We start from the raw sequence: 22,919 nt of genomic DNA on the forward strand, positions 1-22,919 counted from the left end.
GTACTTCAGATTCCTCAACCTTGAAAGTAGATAGGTATATATATTTCTTCCCTATAAACTCAGCTGGTATTTGTTCAAGCCACCTCAGGGCTTTATTAAGCAGAGCTCTCACACCGAACGATGAAAATTGGCTAAAATACGCTGAATGACCACTTTATTCCCACCTAATAGCGAACAGAACCAGCCTCACTTTAGCTCATAAAACAGCCTCAACTCATGGAGAAATGGATTCCATGAGGTTCAGACAGTGCTCCGCCGAAGCAATTACGAGAATTGCTTCGGTGGAGACTGTGCATTCATGATTCATCCCGCAACGGATACTCACTTGGGTTGTGATTCCATGATTGGCAGACTTTAAAAAATTGCGTGAATTAGTCTCCAGCAGTCTGTGTGTGTGTGTGTGCTTTTGTGATACATATTTGTGAAACTTACTACATTATCTTATAGGAAGTTTCCTAAATTGTGAGCATAATGGAATGTAGTAATATTCAAGTAGGTTGTAGAATACGGAACCCTTCACAGGTATCAGGGAAATCAACGTGTTCCAACAAATATCCCCCCCCCCCACACACACACACACGCAGGTACAATCATGCCACCACATGATGCGGTCATTGATTCACACTGTTGCAGTTATACTCTGGCCCTACAGCTGGAACTGGGATTGGCCGAACTAGGTGACCGCCACTCCTCAACTGTCCTGCGTCCATGAATTCACTTAACCGTAGCTGCTAATTTTTAGTTGAAAAGAGCGAAACTCAAAGAAAACCTTTTCGGACCATCGTTGTATTGCCTTATCATTTATCTGCTTCTCAGATTGCACTCTTCTTATAGATCTCCATCGCACAACTTGTTGATGCCCAAAGACATCAACTTTGCCACAGAACAGCTGTTGGGTATGTATTTTTTGGTTGTTGGAGCATTCTCGTTACTCTCAATGTTATCGTGAGAGTTGAGCAACACCCTCTCAAGCTAGCGATTTCCGCGGTACTTGATTATCATAGTACACCTAAAGTAACTTTTTTGTGTGTGTTATCGTGCGAATTATTCACATCCACAATCTCTCGATATTTGCGGACTTGCTCATATGTGCTTTGATGAAGTGCCTGGTTTCAAGAGTGACGGAACCTGCCTAATAAAGTGGTCACTCTGTGTATATGTTATTCATGCTCTCATTCGATAATCCAACAACTTTTCTCGCTACCTTTCAAGCGTACAAGCGCTGCATTTCAAACAAAGAATGGCAAACCATAAATATTTCAGTTCGTCGTCTACCTGTTTAATCCATTCTGCAATATTAAGTACCAAAAGTAACAACACAGCAGATAAACCGCAATGAAAGTTGGCTCTGCTAGAATTCTGCACCTTGCTTGCTCTGGTGACAGTTGAGGACACCGTTCACCTTGCCTCTTATTTACTGTGTACATAATTTGCACAACACTCTCCTAGCACGTTTAAGAAAGTTGCACGCGCTGTTCCTGAAAAATCTGGGACAGTATATTATTGCGGAAATGATCTGGAACTTGTCTAGTTTAATCAAGTGATCTGGTCGGAATGTGGAAACAGAATCGCAGCTGTCTGAATGCTAATACAGTTATGTATGCGATACATTTGCATTAGGAGAAATTAAGAATTTGGAAAAGTGAGGCGGATGATTAGTTTAGGAAGCTGACGCTTGGATTTAGATCTGAGTTTAAATCTAGAAGATCAGGAAGTATTCAGTTAGATGCACTTGGTATGACAGATGTAAGGAATTGGAGTAGAAGCACGATACCGGTATGGCTCTCTTTTATCTGTAGGCAGTGTCATTTGGATGTAAATGCAGTTGAAGAAAATCTAGAGAGAAGTGCGAGTAATGGTTTTAGCGAGCTACAAGAAAACCTTACTGATGGCTTTTGTGGAAGCCAAGCGTAGTTTTTTTCCCCCTCCCGACTCCAAATCCCTGTTAAATTTTATCCATTCAGCTGTGCATCCCGACTGTACATAATTTCAAATATGCTGATTGTGTACCATTAAGAGAGAATAAGATACAGCACAACTGTAATTGAACTTTTTCACTGCTTGACATGCGCTCTGTTACGAACAGTACAAACTGTAGTCGAACTCACTTTGTTCCAATTACAGTATATGGGTGAAAGTATTTTTTTTTAAATTTATTTATGGCAGTTGAAATAATATTCATGAATAAACAAATCATATTTTTGATTCGTTCCACAGTGATAATATTTTGTTCATGACATTTGTCAAATAAATTCGGCACGTTGTTTAGATGTATTTATAACCCTCTGACGATATAATCAACTCATTAAGAAAAACGTTTTACCGAAGCCATCGTAGTTTTCTTACGCGTTGTGTATGTATACCCAGATTCAAAAGTCTGCATTCATTATTAATTAAATTTAAATAAAATTCCAAAATTGCAAGTAATTAAAACGGTACTTACTGAGTAACTCCGAAGGACGTCGGACACTGGAAAATACAGACACTGTTTTTGTTATCTTTCTTTATCTGTTAAGTGAAATTCTCGTTTTTTTTTTTTTCTAAACCAGTGGTGTTAAGCACCAGTGCGTTCCATTCACTTAACGCACTTCCGACACCCTTTATAGGTCAACTACTAAAGTTAGTCAAGAGAGTATTGGATTTACGATGCTAATGTAAAATTAGACTTATGTTTTTCCTGTAAGTATGCTTGGAGAGTGTGTGTGGATCTTTACTTTTAATTTTATTATTTGTGAGAAGCACAGTTAGCACAAGGTTCAAAATCTCTGCTTTCACTCACTGTAAACATGATCAGCTATAACTTGATCCGCTTGTGCAGATAGCTTTAATATTCTTCCTGTTTCGAAATTTAACATCTGAAAGGTATAACTGATGTAGAATTTACATAATCGTTTATTAACACCGTGAAACGTTTGACAAAATAAATAAATAAATAGTTCCACATGAAATAAAACACCTGCACTTTAGTTCGTTCGTGGGTTGTTATACTAGAAGTGTGCGTGGAGAATGGTGGAGGGGATTATTGTTAATCATTCATGAAACATATATCTCAAAAAAAAATTCTTGTTGGATATACTGTAACGCTACTATCCATAAAGAAAATTAATCACGTGGTATATCGAAAGTACTATATAGTTTTGGTTCGGAATGGTAACAGAACATCATTATAGTACCTAGAGCAGTAAAGCATTGCACAATCTTTGACAATTTGATAAAGTCAGTGCTTTTTTTTTTTTTTTTACCGACCCAAAAATGCGTATATTTTTGGTTCATAGAAAGAACACCCGCAGTTGCCGTATCGGCCGGGTGTGATTTGCTGGTTGGCCACGTGATTTTCGTCTTCATTCTGAAACCAAAAGCTTGTAAATTCGAATCTCACTGTGGTTTGTGAATGTCTTCAGGTCGTAGATGACCTTCATTGTTGGAAAACTGTCACTTTGATTACTGAAATTATGTGAGAAGTGGAGTAAAAAGTTGCATGTGTAGTTTCTTTCTAGATCAGGGTTTCTCTGATTCTCTCAACCTGAAACCATCCACGGTAATGGCATGCTAAAGGCAATACAACCTTTCTTGGCCGGAATTATACGTCTAAAAAAATAACTCATATATACATTTCCTTATGCATGTATTGAAAGTTCAATGTTGCTATTTCGTTCATGGTGCTCACTCTCTCATCGGATTATTCATCTCTCTGGGACTTGAACTGAATGGATTTCACACTTACACAGAATTGGGTATTTGTATCTGAGAGTGTTATCGGTGATTTGAAAGTCATTAGTATTAAGTGGAGAGCACGTGCCTTCTGATATTGTGACACATGTAAAGTTATTTCCGTTAAACACACCTGGAGACGATCCCTGTTTCATCAAAAGGTCACACAACCTTCATCAGTTTCACTAATTAACTCAGACTCTTGTGGTGAAATGATATGATAGTTTTGCTGTGTGATCACTGCATTAAAGCAGTTGGAAGATACTAGGTGAAGGATATTGTGTCGTCTACTGAAAAAAAAATGCTGATATCACTCATTCGCTGGTAAATGAACTGGTTGCTTGATGGATCACAATATCTTAACGATTCATATTCTCTCTCTCTGTAGCATGCGAGAGAGAGAGAGAGAGATAAAGTATTAAAAAGTATTAATGCCATTTTGAAACATTAATGTTTGAATAAACATGACATTAGCTTAGAAATTGGAATGGACGCATGCCCAGAGGGTATTTATTCTCTTGGAAATTCTTTTCGCTTTGTTCACCTTTTCTAATATTGTGTACTAATTGTGTGCTTAGTCAATTATTTTGTGCTATTTGTATCACTCCAAAAATCTTTTGACTGATCGCAAAGGATGTCTTTAGACTTCCCGATAGATGAGAAAAAAAGATAAAAACTGTTACCATTTTAGCAACTATACTTCATTTTGAAATATAACAGCGGAATATGTTTTATCAAAAATGCTTTTATAGGAACCTGTATGGATATCAACAAAGCAAGGGAAGCAAAATATCGCAATTGTCATATCTGAAATGCAAAAATTAAAAACGGAAGTTTATTTAATTATTGTATTGCTAGCTTTAAAAATCAACAGTTTTCCTCCAAATTACTCTTGAAACTGGAATATTATTAGATTTTATATGTCGGTCTTTTTTAATGCACTTCTAATGGTATCAGTCCGCGTAGATCTTGATCTCCCTCTGGGTTTTTTCTGGTCATCAAATACTTGTTTTGGTAACTGAGAATATAACTTTAAGTGAAAATAAAATAAAATACTACAAACATTTTTGATAATGTTCAGTGTAAACTATATGTATCAGTAAATGAATAATTTTCCAAAATAAATTTTAATAACAAAATATGTTATTAGGAAACTTCCTAATAACATATTCAGGAGGTTTCCTAACAATCTTTAAATACTTGAGAGCCTTTCCTCGTTTTACGCAGAGCCTCCGTAACTCAGTCGGTTTCTGCGATTCCCTTCGCTGGGAAAGACCTGGGTGAATCCCATCAAGGACGTGAAGAACCTTTATAAAAAATTTTGTTCAGTTAAGTTAGTCTGTCTTATACAAAGGTAGAAGAGGTTTCCTCCCAGAAACTGGGATTTTTCATCCCGCGTTACAGGCAGCCTGGCCAGGAGAACACACGTAGTTTATGAACATCATACATTGGCCTTCATAGACTTAGTTGCTTCGGTCGTAAATCACAATCAACCACAATCAACCAACCAATCGCTGCAAGCATATACAGTAAAGCAATTGTCCATTTTCGACGGATTCGATAAAATTTTGGATTTATTAAAATGTAACGCATTCGTGCTATTTTTGCTATTAAATTATGCAAGACGATACGAAGTGACATGGTATAGTATTCAAGTGAAACTACGAGCGAAATTCGTTTTAGCGCTGTCATTTCATTTGGTAATAGTCATCAGGTTTTATGATGTCTGTCACTCATGCATCAGCTGTGAAGATTCACGATTAAGTCTTGGTGCTAAGGCCATCCATGCAGGAAGAGAAACAACAGGATCAGAGCCGGCCTGGTAAACCCGCTCTCCAGCTAACTTTTCGTAGTGGAGGAATTTCACTTTATTATTATTATTATTATTATTATTATTATTATTATTATTATTATTATATGACACCTCCAGGGAGTCCAAAGACTCATCGAGAGGGACACCTACTCCCCGGGCGGCACTTTGAACCTTTTTGAACTTTTGCAGTTAATTCTAAAATACAGTCTCGAGAACTCAGTTCCAGATATTGTAATACTACTGCGAATTTTCCTCACAATTTCTGTAAGTGTTGCTAGTTGTGAGAGGAATTTTTCTCAATTAAAATTGATTAAGAATTACCTACAATACTAAGAAATAGACTTCGCCAATGTCATCGACGATTTTGCTAACAGAAAAGCAAGAAAAATAACATTTTAGAATGTTGGAATTAAAGTTTTACTTCAAAAATAAACATAATGTTTTACTTTATTTCCCTAGACGTCGTTTTAACTCTTTGCAGTATTTTTGATGTGTACTGTATTGAGAGGGCGGCAAACTCAGGGACCGCTCCAGGCTGCTAAAGCTCTAGCTACACCACTGTCTACTCTACAGCTCATTGTACCCGCAACTACACCAACGCCATCTACCGTCCACCACCACTAGTATTTCCACAGACAATCACAAACATCCATGACCACAGCAGGATTCGAACCCGCAGCCTTTTGGCTGGAGAGCGGATACGCTAACTACTCGGCCAACCAGGCAGGCAAGATAGGGGATGAATATCATCCCGCGGTGTGAGACCACCACTTTGCTTTTTAGAGACTTGAAGCAAATCAAAAAAAAAAAAAAAAAAAAGCTCGTTTGGTTTCTAGTAGATTTCCGGATTATCTAATCGTTAGCAGACTCGTGGTACTAGTACTTCGGTGATACTGGTTCACACCTTTCGTGAGTAGGAGTCACATAAAAATACTGAGACTTTGCTTGGATTTGACTTTCATCCCAGGCAAAATAAAATCAACATTGGCAAGTAAATATGACTTAAAAGGTCGTTTATCTTGACTGTCAGTGTGTTAAACATCTACAAAGACTTCATATTACAGGAATTAACATGACTGCCAAAGGCCGTTTACACTAAACGGCGAGATAAAATTTTTAGTTTTCTGTGTTCATTGGTCAGTAGCATTTCCACTTCTTCAGTCCACTTATTAACTCCTGTCTATAAATTAATTTTCTGTATTGCAAACTGACTTATGCAATGTGTGTTTATTATCTCAAGGAAAATTTACATATCCCCTACTAATTGTTATCCTAATTAACATCAGTCTCGATAATATCAACGATATTAACCATTATTCTCTAAATTTGTTTCGGTGAAGAACTATGATGGGCTGCATTTGTTACCATATGAGATTCATCTAAGTTAATAAAAAGCAGCTAATTTGCTTTTGCTGGAATTAATTTAGCGTTTAAATGGTAGTTTTTGTCATTTATTTTCTAAAATAACTTGAGACTCAAATATTTTCTCAAATACCCATTCACTTTAGCTGAAAATTTCTGATTAAAGTTCTTCGCTTTCTGAACTGGATTTGAACCCATATGTTTCCAACCAAAGGGCGTCGTTGATGCCTACTGAGCTGCGGAGTGTCTAGTATTCAATTAACATATATGTACTGACCTCGAGGCTTTAGTTCATAGAGAAAACTGCCTAATATGCACTTGGTTCGTTACTGGGTCTATATTTATCTTCATGTTGTCAATAATTATTACGCGGGCTTTTCGCTGTTCTCACCAGTCAGTATGACTTTTCTATCAATGATATTTGTTCGTGCGAATCACTCATATATGCTTTGTCTGGCTTTGGATTGGATTGCTGTTTTAGATTACAGCTAAGGTTATGAGGCCAATGTATTACATGTGTAAATTGTGTATTCTTCTGGCCAGTTTGTTTGTTTGTTTTGCGAGATGAAAAATACTATTTTCAGGGAGAGAAAATCCTACCAACTCCCTAAGCTTTGTTGCATCAAACACTGTATTGCAGTTTGTGGAGACTGACACTGTAGAGGGTGAAGAAATTCGAAGAATTTTTGCACCCTCTACTGTGTCAGTTCAGAAACAGAAATCATGCAGTTAGTTGTCAGCGTAGTGATCATGTTCATGCGGTGATTCTGTAAAACACGACTAGTCAAATACCTCATTTATATAACAGTTGGGTTTCATACTTACAGTTACGCGTGTATCGATGGGAACCAGTCGAAAAATATAAATTAATAAAACTTTGGTCATATGGAAAGAATATGACATTATTGCTTGCTGTAAATGGCAAATGGCATATTAAATAAATAAATGAACTAGATATTTTACTAATTAATAAATACATAAAAGATTACTCACTTTCTTACAAGTAGGCGTGTCATACAGAGGTGGCAGGGTCCTCCCCCCCCTCTAGAAACTTGAGTTTTGGACCCCAGAACATCTAAAACAACCAGAAGAACACACGCAATTAATGGATATAATACACTGGCCTCAGAGCCTTAATTGTTTCGTACGTAATTGTTGCACAGTTCAATTCAGTCTACTGCATCTTATAAGTAAGCAGTTATAAACGTTAGATCTCCGAAAGTCATGCGCCATGAACCAGTATGATGCAGGCTAAAACTCCTGGACGGGCGTATCTCAGGTGTCCTTGTTTCAGCTAAGACGTGTAACGGAGTTAGTATGTGTTGTTTGTTTTTATATTTATTGTTTAACAGTGAAAGTTGTATGGTATTTTTAAGTGTGGTTTCATTTTCTTTAATACCCGAAACGCAGTTTTTAATCTTAAAATGGAAATTAAAATGAAATATCAGTTAAACAAAATTTTTAACATCTTAAAATCATTGATTTCATACCTTACTTATATGAAGCATTAGTGGCTGAAAAATAAACCCATCGTCATTTTGATGAATTCTTGTAAATTATATTGTTGGTATTTTGCTTAAGCATTATTTTGTTCTTAGCGAAAATGAACTTTCCGTAATAATAATAATTAAAAAAAAAAAATAGATTACTTTTCGTTTTTCTTTTGCAGTTTCGCTTTCTCTTTCGCTACTTATCGTACATTTTACCAAATGTACGATAAGGCGAAAATGATGAAGCATCTTCGATGTCGTTATTGCTATATTTTGCAAAAAGGGTATAGTTTCTTGATATTTGAAAACATCCATGCCATCTTTAAAAGATACCACTGTTATTTTCTTGAAATAACGTTAACATCCTACGTTTACCTGCATAAACTTATCACACAGTCACCTTATTGTTCGAAAATATAAACACTCCCTCCCTGTCATCATATTCTCTTTCGCTAGTCTCCATCCTTTTCACGGATAATAATGACTTTTATCTGAAACATCTATTTATTTTTTGATAAACTCGCATCTGTTGTATCATAAAATGTCCTTTGCACTTTTGATGCGGTTTCCGTAAAAGTTACTTAAAATTTATGATTATTTTCACACTATACCTTTATTATTACTTTCTGAGAAAAATCTGTAGTAATAAGAGCGTTACATTATTTAAGAACTTTCTGGAATTTCTCGAAAAAAAAAAAAACTTACGAGAACTCGTAAAATCGTCTAGAATTTCATCCATTAAGGGTTCGCTATAATGGCTGGTGTAGATGTTGTGTTGCCGTCAAAATTTTGCTGTGCAAAATTTCTGTGGAAAAATGAAATAAAACAAAAATCTGATCCACCCACATTACCATGGGATTAAAATGATTTAGAAATGGCAACAGCAATCAGTCGTGTTTTCTGGATAATATTTCTGATCCTTCACCAAACAAATACATAATCAAACTACATGCCTGTCGATGGTAAGAATATAAACTCCAATTCCCGTGAAAAAAAAATAAGAAATTTTTATTTATTTAATTAATTAATTTATTTTTATCAGCCGAAACTGACTTAACAAGTTGTAGGGAGAGGGAAATTATTTTCTAGAAATAATGCCACACTTGGGGAAGATAAGGTGAAGTGTCTGTACATTTTTTTCTTCCAGAAAATAATAGAGTCCTAGAATATCCACAATTGATAGAATGCAGAATATATATCGACGTTAGTTGTCCCAGTGGGAACAATTAGTGAACAATTCTTATAATTCCAAAACTTTTGCATTAAAAAAAAAAAAAAAAAAAAAAACAGTGTCCAATGTATTTGAAATCAGCGTAAAATTCGTTGGAACTGTATTAGAATAAATATGGGGAGAAAAAAGAAAGAAAAGAAAAGAAAAATTAAACTAAAAGAAAAAGAAAGAAATGTCTGATTATTTTTTACTCTTTCTGCACCACACATTACCTTTTATTTTGCTGCACGTGTTCTTACATGTAAAATGTAACAAACATGCATATACTTTTTGTTTTTTTCAGTTTATTTGCGGTGCTTTCGGAGATTTAGATGCTACACATTCTCAAGAAGTAAATCCTGACTACTATTAATCATGTGTCTTAAGTTCAAATTAAGTAATCCTAAAACTAAAGAAATATACACACTTATGCTAAGGAGTTATGGTGATTCGAGATAGAAAATTTTATCTCGGGAGACCCGTGGAAAATAGGAACCTAACCTATATGCCTGGTTATCAGTGTGACCATGGCATGCAGTGAGAGAAAATTTACTCATTCGAAAACATTTTCATTTTTCACTAAGCAGTTTATAGTTAATCCCATTTTGAAAACTCTTCTGTCGTTATAGATAAAAGTTTAATGAAATGATCTTCTGACCAAGATATATTTAATTAAAATTGCCTTGCATGTAAAGAAATGCGAGAATTGCTTTATAAAATAAATGTTTCATCCATCAGATGGCAGCACAGTGTGAACAATATCCTTGTGAACTTTCCAAGAGCTTTCTGAAATTAACGATTTTCGAAGGATCCTCATTAACGTAACAATTCGATTTCAGATGATAAATGTTTAGACGTCATTCCTTCACTTCAAGTTCCTAATTTATTTATAAATATCAATAAATTACCACCTGAATTTGTATCTAATTTGTGTGGTCGTCGGTAACTTTTTTTTCTTTTTGAAGTGCTACCGCCTGTTTTTCTTTTCATGGATAATTAAATAAGATACGTGTAAGGCATCAATGGAAGGCTGTTTAACAAAAGGACTGACTTGCCTATTACATTGACTGAGTTTTATTAATAGTGATAAGAAAGTGTTTAAGGTTTAAGCATTTAGAATTTTCTAAAATAAAATTAATATAAAACAAAACAAAGGAAATCCTGGTGTGAAATTGTTCTTTATTGATGAGATATGAAATAACTACCTTAATTTAAATATAATATAAATATTTTACGATATTCCAGTTAAAGAAATTAGGGAAAAGTCAATTTCGTGTTAAAATTTGTTCATTTGTTGAACAAAGTATTGTTATTTTTTTAATTAAATGCGAAGGAAAAAAATTATAAAAACTTGACTTTATCTGCAGAATTACAGCTGTCAAAATATCGAGTTCTGCTATTTAAGAATAAGAAAGACTTGAGAAAACATAAATTTAAAGAGTTGAAAGGTCTTGTTCATTAAATACTCATTACGTTAAGCAAACAAGCAAGGCTGTGACAATCTGGGTGGTTATCTCAGTCGAGGATCAGTTTATACCGACGTGTTGGTGTACGCAGCATTATTCCAAATGTGGTAGCACGTGTTCGTTTTCTTGAAAATGTGAAATCTCCGTTAAAATGGGAAACTTCATTTCCTTCTTTAACTTCATCTTAGAAATTAAAGAGCGAAGTGAACAAACTTGTTCGTTAAGGATTTGTAATGAACAATACCGCAAGATGTCGAATCTGCATTGTAAGCTCTAAACAAGAAATTTTTGAGTTGCTTTACTACATAAACATGCTGCTTATATTAAGACATAATGATGGTTTTACGAGCATTTAGTTTACAAAACTTTCTCGTGTTGAAATAGGATGATTGTTAGCATAATGGAGATCTGAAATATTACAAGATCTGATGAGTGACAGCCATAGATCGTATAAAACGAGTCTCTCTCTGATTCCAGTTAAGGATTATATGAGAGCGAATGATCTCACTAGATATCTGCGCGGTTAGCCTAGTGGCATATGCGCTTTGCAACCATACCATGCGAAGGAGTATCCCAGGTTAGATTCTCGTCGACGACGTGAGAAGCTTAAGGATCTTTCTCAGCCATAGCCAAGTTAGCCCGTCTTGAGCGTGGACAGTAGGGTATTTTCCCCCAGTTTATCTGGGGATTTTCATCCCGCAAGCAGACAACCGAACCCGTGAACACACAGGCTACAGTCATAAGACATAGTACTCAATCCCTCATTAGGAGGGCTCAACCAGTTCTAAGGGGATGTCGAGGAATGGGGGGGGGACCCCACACGAATAAAAAACCTCACTAGATTCTTTGACATCATAGGGAAGTTTCTACCGAGTATAGCATCGTGACTATGTCCAATCCATTCTGTGGTTCGTAGTGTGCGCTTATGCCTTGACTTCCCTTGTCCTTTATGAGCGACGTCACTATGATGCTTACCTTCCTAAATGTCATAATTTCTTCTAGTTGCACCAATGTAAGGCTTCCCAGATAAAGAAGCATCAGTATACAAGTAGGAGGAAACACTATTCGAGTTCAGAATGGATTGGACATGGTCACGATGCTATACTCGGTAGAAACTTCCCTATGATGTCAAAGAATCTAGTGAGGTTTTACGAGAAAGTTGTAAAACCATAATTATGTCTTTATTATGGTTTTAGAAAATAATATAAGTTGTAGAAAAACAACTCAAAAATTTCTTGTTTAGAGCCCACAATGTAGATTCGACATTTTGCGATATTGTTCATTACAGCTATACATAAGTATAGCTGAAATGAACAGCTGTAATTATACGTGTATACTCACATAAGTGAGTATACACGTATAATTATTATTTTTTTTTTACAAAAAATACAAACAATTGACAGCAATCACTTCCCAAAACTTAGATATAGGCATACACTCTGTCCAATTAAGATTAGGACGGTGGCGTAGGGCTTCACACGGTTCAAAAAATAGACGATCAGATTGAACTTAGTGTAGTGTAACATCTTGGTATGGTTCCAGTGAACTATGTCAGGTGTCCAGCTTCGACCGAAACACGTGATATTATAGACATTCTGTATGACTCATTCTTTTATTCAAAATTTAAATGTTGTTACCAGTTTTTCTGTCTTCTCCCTGAATGAAGCCCATGACATATTGAACGAAATATACAGGAGTAATAAATTCTATTTAGGTTTCCCTTTTACATGTGTGAAGCCGTTATTTAAAACCAGTGGCGGCCGGTGAAAATTTTAAGTGGGAGTGCTGCATATACAAAATAAGAAAAATAATTCATTTTTTCCTAATCAGTAACTAATTTATTAATAAGTAAATTTACATATTAAAAAATTGCTTTATTAAAAATATTTCACCTTCACCACGAACACACACCAATAATAAAAGTTTCGTACACAGAAATAACGCGCAAGCATACAATTCTGTAGCGACACTGCTCAACGAGCAGTGTCGGTTTCGACATTTCGACACTGTGTTATATCGCAGTACATTAGTTTCGTGTAACGATAATTTTTCAAGTAACGATAATTGGGAAAATATAATTCTTTTCATATTTTTAACAGTGACACTCGTCATAATTCAGCCTTGTATCTATAATAAATAAATAAATATATGTTATTTTAACTGAATAAAATGAGTTTTACCAAAAATATTTCACCCTTACCACGAACACACACACCAATAATAAAAGTTTCGTATCTCACAGAAATAACGCGCGCATTCATACAATTTATCTGTAGCGACACTGTAGCTGCACGTAACAAGTGTCGAATTCACTTGTTACGTGCAGTGAAAATATAATGCAAACGAATATCGGCGAGTCTAGCGGGAACTGACCGAACGTGATAATTCCAACACTGCATTAGATCGCAGTGCATTTGTTTCGTAATCTAAAGCGTTGATCGAACAATTCCAATTATTAACTATTCAATCGATGTTGAAACATAAGCTGTAACCTTTAACATATTGTATTGCATTTATATAATGTTGTAAGCATTGTTATTATTTATAAACACAAACAAAATAATTTTTTTCCTTTTTGGGGTGCTGCAGTGTCGCATTGCTTATGTACGAGCCGCCACTGATTTAAAACGTTAAACTGTCCAACGTGCATGTCTCTATTAAATGTCTAGTAATATAGTAACATATACAACTGCCTGTTTACAGGTGTTGTGTATAAAATATTCCTTTCCATTTAGATTAAAGATTATTCATTTAACGGAAATGAGTCTTAAGCCACCCATTTAGCTTTACATGTAATATCGTTTCCATAGTGTAGAAACGATATTACACGTAATATCGTTTCGACACTATCCGCTCGTAATATCGTTTCCATAGTGTGGTACTAATTTTAGCTTACTTTTTCTTTTTTTTTTTTTTGCTGGACTGTAGGTATTTATTGCTGCTGTTACATTTGATTTTAGTATTTTTTAATGTGCTTGATCAGAACAAAAAAGGTAAAATGTCAAAGTAAACGTGCCCTGTATTCACTCTTATTGCAAACAGTGATTCTGTTTTGTTTCTGCTTGAGGTAAGAGTAATGCAACATGTTACACGCTGTATAACATAAAACTGTCTGTGTACGGGTGTTGTGTATAAAACGAATAAACTATTCTTGTTTGGAGTAGCAAAAGTTGATTGTATTAACTTTTGAAAACATAATGAGATTTACGTGATCTGTAGCCGCACTTTTAGTGAGGAAATTTACAGATATTAATATCTGTAAATCTTGATCATTTATCAAGCATTTTGTGTTAACTGATGTGCACATATAAAATCGTTCTGTTTTAATTTGATATCGGCCGCGTGCTGATTTCCATTCCTGATTTAGAAGTTCATTTATAGTAAATCCTTTTACACAACACACACACTCAGTTTTATATTTCACAATAGATTATATCTTATATATATTATGCATAGATAATAGCTTGTACACATATATAAAACGAATTATATTGTAACACCTTATTAGACATTTTTTTTACGCAGAGATATTTGGAAAGAACACTTTCGGAACTGGATGTATATTAATATTGAACAGTTTTTAAAAAAAGAAAAAAAAACGTTGAAAGAAAACTGATAACTATACCTCTATAGAGCAATCATCATTACAATATATTCAGATTACAAGTTGAGAAAAATAGTTAAAACGTTAACTAAAAATGTTAAAAAAAGTTAATGTTAAAAGTTATAGAGCTACCCACCCAGTCAGTAGATTTAGTATATATCTTTCAGTACTTTACAGAAATATCCAGGTGTCTATAAAATTCACTCTCCCTCTGACGAGCTGTATTTTGTCAGACTGAAGGAAAGTATTTCAGGTAGAGATCCATAAGGATTGAAAAAGTTGTCTCCCCCCCGATACACACACTTCTCACTTGGCGTATATGGCTATTCGAGTAACAATTGACAAAGAGACAAAATCAGAACGCAACGAACGTAATTTAATACACTGTACGCACTGATGCTGCATTTATGAACCGCTTGCCTCTTGTTTGAATGGGTTACTAATTATCTTTAGAGAATTACTAGTTTCAATTTTGATCGAGTTATTGGAATTAGGGCTTGTTAACAGGAACGGCAGTCCTTCATTTCCAGAAATAACATCACGGCGAATTAAAATGCATTTAATTAATTAAGCGCAAGTATACACTGAACTGCTTATTGCTTTCTAATTATTCATAGATGGGCGCCTTCTATGTTCATATTCATTCTGTGTATTTGAAAGGAACTCAGTAACACCGATATTCATTTAGTCATTCACTCACATTATATGCTTGTGTTTGTCTGCCTCATATGAATAGTATTTAGTTACCTAAGAATAATTCCCCAGTCATCTTTATTAGTACGCTCGTATTACGCTTCCTCACGAATATAAAGAAGTGTATCTTCTAACTGGCAACATTATTCATTATTAAAGTTCTTAAATCGCAAAGGATTCTTATTTGTCTATCCATTCCTCTAGATAAGTGCCCAAAACGGAGATTATTAACAATCAAACATTTTAGTAAAGTACTAGTTATTAGAATAAGAATTAGAAACAGGAAGAGGTCCAGACCATAAGTCTTATGGTCTGGACCTCTTCCTGTTTTTTAACTTTTATTATTATTATTTTTTTTTTATATCTGCAGAATGCCATATAATGAAGGCTAAACTTCTCACCTAAAGGTGCAGAACATGTAAATTAAGTAAATTAATCTTTATACCATATTTGGTCATGAAACCTAACAAAATTTAGTTTAATTTTATTACGAGGCGCGTCCAGAAAGTAAGGTCGGTTCAGAATTTACCGCCAAATAAGATATGGGAGAGGGGGTCGCTCATGCTTGATAGCATAGTGACCCATTAGCTGACTGTTGCCCATTTTGTTTTCGTTCAGTTATCGTCTGTTGCCTTCTACGAATAATTCATAATGAGTGCTGCGCTAAATAATCCCGTCAGTTGCGATGTTCTTAGTATAATATAGTTTTTGTTGTATTCTACAGGTTTTGGCGGAAAACGACAGTGCTGCAGAAGTTCAGTAAATACAAATATTCATGAGAATTGTTGCTTCACAGTTACAGAACTTTCTTTTGAATTCCCGGAAGTTTCATGCTCAGTCATTCATGAAATTGTGACAGAAAACTGGGTGTAAGAAACCGTGTGCCAGATGGGCCCCAAAAATGCTGACCAAAGCGCAGAAACAGCAACGAGTGGAATCAGCTCAAAAGATATTGGCGAAAATGAAGGCGATGAACTTTTTTTCTCGTATCGTAACTGGTGACGAAACGTGGATTTCACAAACTGCGAGTCAAAACAACAGTCAATGCTGCGGGGCCATTCATCATCTCCGAAAGAAAAGAAAAAAGAAATCGTTGATATTCTTCAGCGAGGAACGACAATTAATTTTCGTGTTCACGCTTTCCACCAAATTGTCTGTCACCACACTTGACTTGCCGCAGCAGTCTTCATCGTAAACATTGTTGTGCCCTTCTTTAAGTAAACGACAGTACTGCTTAACCTTTCTGTCACTCATTACGTTGGATCCGTAAACCTTACACAGTCGCCGGTAAATTTCTGTAGTACTGTTATTTTCCGACGACAAAAACTGTATCACACAACTAGAGTCGCCCCGTGCGGTAGCATATTTTGTCGCTCCTTCCCCCTTATTTTTCGTATAGTTTATGCCAATTTTGCCGCCTCTCCCCCCCCCAAAAAAAAACTTGCTGCCCCGTGCAAATGCACGTCTTTCAGCGTCGGTAGAGCCGGCCCTGCACACCACGAACCTCGCAACTTGCTGGAATTTTTAACGCAGCTAAGATTGTAAATTATTCGTGGAAGACAACAAACGATAACAGAACCAAAGTAAAATGTTCCTGGGTCATTCTATGCTACCACACATGCGCTACTCTTCGCCCATATCTTCTTTGGCGGCAAATTCTGACCGTACCTTACTTTCTATAAGTGCCTCGTATTATATTTTAATTTTAAGTTATTAACTTAAAATTATATTATTTACACATATGTTTTAAAACTTGCGAGTCAAAAAGACAGATATTTGGCGGTTAGTGTGACTGCCATCTAATTTGTTCTTTCACGTGGTTAGTTGGAAGAAATCTATATTTTCTGAATAAATAATAATAATAAACTAAATAAATATTCACATGTTTATAATAATACAGTCATGCATTATTATAATTTATATAATATTATTATATAATATGAAGCAGTTTTGTATGATTTCGTTCATAGGTTTCTTGTAAAGGTATTTTTAGCTAAATAAAAAAGATATGTGAACATTTAAAAAGTCCACTAATGTAAAATACTTTCTTGTGTAGGTCAAAAAAGAGTAAAAGATGAGCAAAGAGAAAAAACTGCCACTGTAGCACAGGAAGACACAAAGACCACATCCGGCGATGATGCCACTTCAGTGGACATGGAATGCGATGGCAGAATCCCAGATGAGGATAATACTGTTAACAAGAAAGGATCCAACAGTGTCAGCGGGATAGTTTCAGCCGAAGATGTGGAAAACTGTGCTCAATTATGTGATACAGCAAGCAACGAACATACTGAACAGGATTCCAAAAGTGAACGGACATCATTTGATGGACCAGTAACTAGAACTAGGTCAAGAAAATGCGATTACCTTCATATTTCACTTCCTGCTCATAGTCCGAAACGTAGATACAGTCGTGGTGGTGACAAAATATGTACAATATGCGGAAAAGTCACAAAAAGTCCTTCAGATCTCGAACGCCATCTCAGGGTTCATACTGGCGAACGTCCTTTCCAATGTATCGCGTGCCTTAAACCTTTTAAATGCAAAAGAAGCCAGCAAAGCCACCAGTATCTATGTCATGGAATTACGGAAGGGATTTCCCGCTCACGTATCGATCTTTTGGCGTGCCAGAAACTGCTGAAACAATGGCCCTCAAAGTTAGAAGACGGTGAAAACGAAGACAGTAAAACAAAATCTGTTCTATCTGATGAAAAGACAGTATTCCTAACTAGTGATAAACACACCAATGAAGATGATTTCAAAAAGGAGGCATTATTGCCTCATAGCAAAAAGGGGGAAGGAAATGGCTGGAAAGGAAAAGATCCAGAAGATGACACGAGTTCAAAAAGTATTAATGCAGAGTCTATAGAAGAAAATTCAGTTACTAAGGAGTGTTTTATTGCAGAGTCCTCTAGAACGAACAGCGATAAAAAGAATGATAACGAAACAAAACAAAAAGCATTTGCATCGTCTTTCAACCTCCCTTCCAAGAAGTGTCTAATAACAGATGAGAAACCAAGGAAGTCTTTAACGTGTAGTAGTTGTGGACGTGATTTCAAAACCGTTTATACGCTTCGCTACCATCAAAGAGCCATTCACGGTATAATGGTTTACCTGAGTCCTGCTCTTGAAGACAGACTTCTTCGAAAGAAAGGATGTTGGAGACTATCTGCACGCTCAAGACGATCGGACATTGTTTCTTCTACACAAAACGATGTTGTCCAAGCCAACAAATCATACTCGCCACCAGAAAACAAGGAGACGCAGACTTCTGTAGAAGAAATGGACCACAGAAAAAGTATCACACAGAATACCTCTGATAACGAAAAGTACGATGAAAAAAGTGCATGTGATGACGAAAACACTTGTGGTGATTCTAAAAGAAGAGGAGATGAATTATTCTCCGATGACGACCAAACCAAATCCGGTTCGGAAACTGATATAGAAATTCCTCCCGATGATAAATCCCTTAATTCTGTGTGCACAGAAAACTCTGCTCCTCATATAGACTGCAAAAACGAAGCGAAACGCCTAGAGGACGGTGGCATTCCAGAATCGTCGCCTACTAATTCACCACATTCGTGTGTATCTAACGTTAGTACAATCGGGACTAATGGAGATGTGTCGGGTAAGATGCCATTGTTATGGCAGAACGTACGAATACATTCGGAAGTTGTGTTAGCAACAAAACTGGAGGGTATCCATCCAGATACTCAGCAAAAATACGTTCTTTATCGATGCTCTTTGTGTGGTACAGCCTTTCCTTCGTTGGGAATACTGTGTTCGCACTTAGCTCTTCATACAAACGCCAGTGATTATGTTTGTGATCTTTGTGGAGCAGTGTATAAATGGTATGGCGAGTTAGAACTTCACCGACAGCAAAACCATGCATCAGACAGCAAAATTATGTCTTCTCTGTTGTTTCCTGGACTTTTCATTAATCCTTTAGTAGCTCCCGGAATTCCTATCTTGCCTACTCCATGCAATGGGGCAGCAATATCATCACCTGGACTCACACTCCATCAGCTCTTTTCATTACCCCAACGTCTTCCATCAGTTGTTTCACCGAGGTTTTGTCCGCCATTTCCATCTAGTGTGCCTAATCACGTCCCAGTTCCTCTTCCTTCAGAAGTTCCATCTCCATCTGCCGCTGCTGCAATAAACTGTGCAAGTTTTGACCCTCAAATAGAAAAAAAACTTCAAAATCGACATTGCCAGCGAGGAACTCGATTTTTGTTTCAGTGCCGACATTGTCCCAAGGCTTTCGACAGAGTGTTTTCGCTTCAGCGACACGAACGTATTCATACTGGAATTAAACCTTGCTTTTGCAAAGTTTGTGGTCGAGGGTTCAGCGAGCTCAGAAATTTAAGGCATCACATAATTCGCTTTCATCCAGACGGTAACCAAAGGGACTCGCTTCCACGTGGAAGGAGACCTGGAAGGCCATTAAATAGTTCGCTAAGATTAGTTTCATTTCTGAAGAAGACAGCTGTACGTATTCTTAATTCTCTTGATCAACAACGACTCGACTCTTCACCTAGTGAAAGGGATAATACAACAGGCGAAGATCAGGTGCTAAATGATCCTGTACACTCAACAACTACTGAAATATCGCAGACATTTAGTTCTGAGGAGGATGAAAAAGTAGAAACTTCTCCAAAGAAATGCTGTATTGAAAAGCGCCAGAATGTGACGGTAGTTATGCCAATGAATGTTCCGGAAAGCAGAGAGAAGCATCAGCAGTCATCTAATTTGGCCATAGAATCGCCTGCAGAAACAGTAAACATTAATAATACTGATGTACTACCGGAAATTTTACAAGACCCAAAGAGATCTCTTATTGGAAATCGTAGAAAAGGGAGACCGTTCAGATTAATATCACATCAAAGCAGCTCAATTCACAGTGGTCCTAGCGATAGTGAGAATAATTCTCTTCCGGCCTTGCCCGCAGATCACATTGGGGATAGTTGTCTGGCTGAGAGAGGCACGAATCACTTTCATGATGATTCTTTAGAAGGCGCTTGCATGATGGTGACTCAAGCAGGTAAGAAAATCATGTAATAAAATCTTATATCTGTACATTCACTTTGGTCATATCCTGTTAGTAGCCATGGATATATCACTAGTTAACAAACATTAAACCATCAAACCGTAGACGAAATGCGGCGTGTGTTGTGTATATACACTCATCAAAAAAGTTCAAATCTTTGGGATATTAGGCATCACCAGTGAATAGGTCGGTTTCATTGCTTGGTGTAATACCACCACTTTGTTTCTTAAAGTTTGACGTGGCCAATAACCATTGTTGTCCCTTCACACTCACTATTTTCTTTTTTCATCCTACAGCTTTGGAGCAATTATTCGTAGCCGACTCATAGATAGTATAACGCATTATCATCACCTGCACTCGCACTCCATCAGCTCTTTTCATTATTACAACGTCTTCCATCAATTGTTTCGCCGAGGTTTTGTCCGCCCTTTCCATCTAGTGTGCCTAACCACATCCCATTAAGTTCAGAAAATTGGTAAAATAGAAAAAAAAAAAAAAACGTAGCCCACCACGGTACAAATGACCTTTCATGAATGGACACCACATGAATATAAAAAATTACAGATGAATGTGCTAACAAACGATAGGGATCTTGAACAAAAGGAAATCATTTATGGAATATTACAGAAGCTTATAAACAAATACCAAAGCATAACATGATTATTGTTATGGGTATCTTTCTATTTTGATATTTGTTCCAATTTGATTAGTTTTCTATGCTTTATATATTTCTTGAATAGACTTGGTTGATATAGTATATTTAAATGAGATAATTTGTAAATTTTATCAAAGCCTTTTTCGCAGTCAATAAATAAATTCTCTTCTCTTTTCAGTTATTCATTTTTAAACTAATATTTACATGTTTAGTTTGTTGTTTCTATTAATTAATAATTAAAACTAGATCTATAATTGTACTTGTGCTGTTATTTTAGTAATATACACTTACAAATGTATGCATCAAAAATAAACTCAAAATGACAAATTATTAGTATATTCCTTTTGCTGTTATCCTGGGTTTATGAATTAATTTCCTATCCATCTTGAATAACCGAATGTCGTATTATTTATTTATTTATTCACACAATTGATACTCAGTCAAAACAAGATATCATTCAAATAACAATTTGACTGATGATACTGAACAATTCAGATTCTACCCAAGAATACGAGAATAGTCCGTCAGGTAGCATCGTAAAATATGCACTGTTCCAAGTAATGCTGTTTTTTGTAGATCATATGGGGGGTCACTTCGTTGATGTTTAATAATAATTATAATGATGATAATAATAATAATTATTATTATTATTACTACTACTACCACCATTATCACCTCTACTTCAGAGACTTATCATGGTATGCATTTAAAAGAAGGAAGTATCTCAACACAACTTGTATTTGCATAAAAATTTCTTCCATCGCTCTCTTTGCAACAGTCTGAACATACTCCTTGACCCACGACACAGTGTCTAAGGATCAACTCTTCTTTTGATCTCTTTATCCTTCAACTCTTTAATAATATCTTGGGAGAGAAAAAAATCTTTCTGGTAGCTCTTTTAATCATATCACCTATCCACCTCTTCAACATTCCTTAGTCCTATTGTTCCATTGCAGAAGTTCCATTACTTTTCTCTCTCTCTCTCTCTCTCTCACACACACACACACACACGTGCGTGCACGCACACACACACACAAAATCCATTAAAAATAAACCAATCTATTAAAATGCCTTCCTATTGACTTCACCTCATTTCTTTCAAATATTAACAGTCAACGTTTTCAATATCTGGTGCTCACTGGTGTTAATTAGTGACTGTCTGTATGGATTCTGTAACCAGTGATCCATTAATCCACTGAGTAAACCATTAACCCATTAATCCTCTTCTTAACACAAGTCATGAGAAGGGTTGGAGAAACTGGTGTGGTCACAGTCATTATATCCGAGGCAGGGTTTGGATTGATTGAGTCTGGCCTTCTCTTCAGATTTCTCCACCTACGCCGAATGTCCCTGTGCTCTGTACTTTCATCCATATTCCTTCCCATATATTTAAATGATCTTCTCTCATCAGCTGCAAATTCTATCCATAGCTTTACCAATAGCAATGCACTCTATTCTTCTTCGTTTGGCAAATCTTGTAGCATACAGTCATTCCAAGCCTCAGAAACCTCCATAACCAATGTCCCAGCGTTGACCACCTTGCAATTCTTCAATAATGCCCACTAAGCTCTATGAACACCAGTGCTACCAAAACGTATTTATTCCTATCTTATTCTGTACGTTTTAAATATTAAATAGTAATAAATTTAATTAATGAAAGAAGGGATTCAAAGCAACCAGTGCAAGTGATATTCTAAAAGACTGAGTTTCTTTTACGGTATTCTTTGATTTAAGATTAGTTGGCAGGTGTTCAAAGATGTTCAAACTATTCTTCCATTCATTTTTCACACTACTGCTACTCTCTTTGAATGGGTAATAGCTACTGTGAGTCATTTGTTTTAATATTAAATAGAGGCAAGTTATGA

At 35.9% G+C, this 22,919-nt stretch overlaps 1 protein-coding gene across 1 annotated transcript in view; it reads left to right on the top strand.

Annotated features, from left to right (window-relative positions):
• LOC150101306 (uncharacterized) overlaps positions 1-22,919 on the top strand; it is a 230,171-nt gene that overhangs the window by 156,836 nt on the left and 50,416 nt on the right. The window contains exon 2 of the mRNA XM_090400758.1: positions 17,406-20,393. Within this exon, the coding sequence (XP_090256884.1) occupies positions 17,406-20,393 (2,988 nt within the window). The remainder of the gene's footprint in view (positions 1-17,405; positions 20,394-22,919) is intronic.

The sequence above is a fragment of the Typopeltis vanoorti genome, chromosome 11, assembly GCF_054136105.1.
Source record: "Typopeltis vanoorti isolate ZY-2024b chromosome 11, IOZ_Tvanoo_1.0, whole genome shotgun sequence".
In the NCBI taxonomy this organism is placed as follows: Eukaryota; Metazoa; Arthropoda; class Arachnida; order Uropygi; family Thelyphonidae; genus Typopeltis; species Typopeltis vanoorti.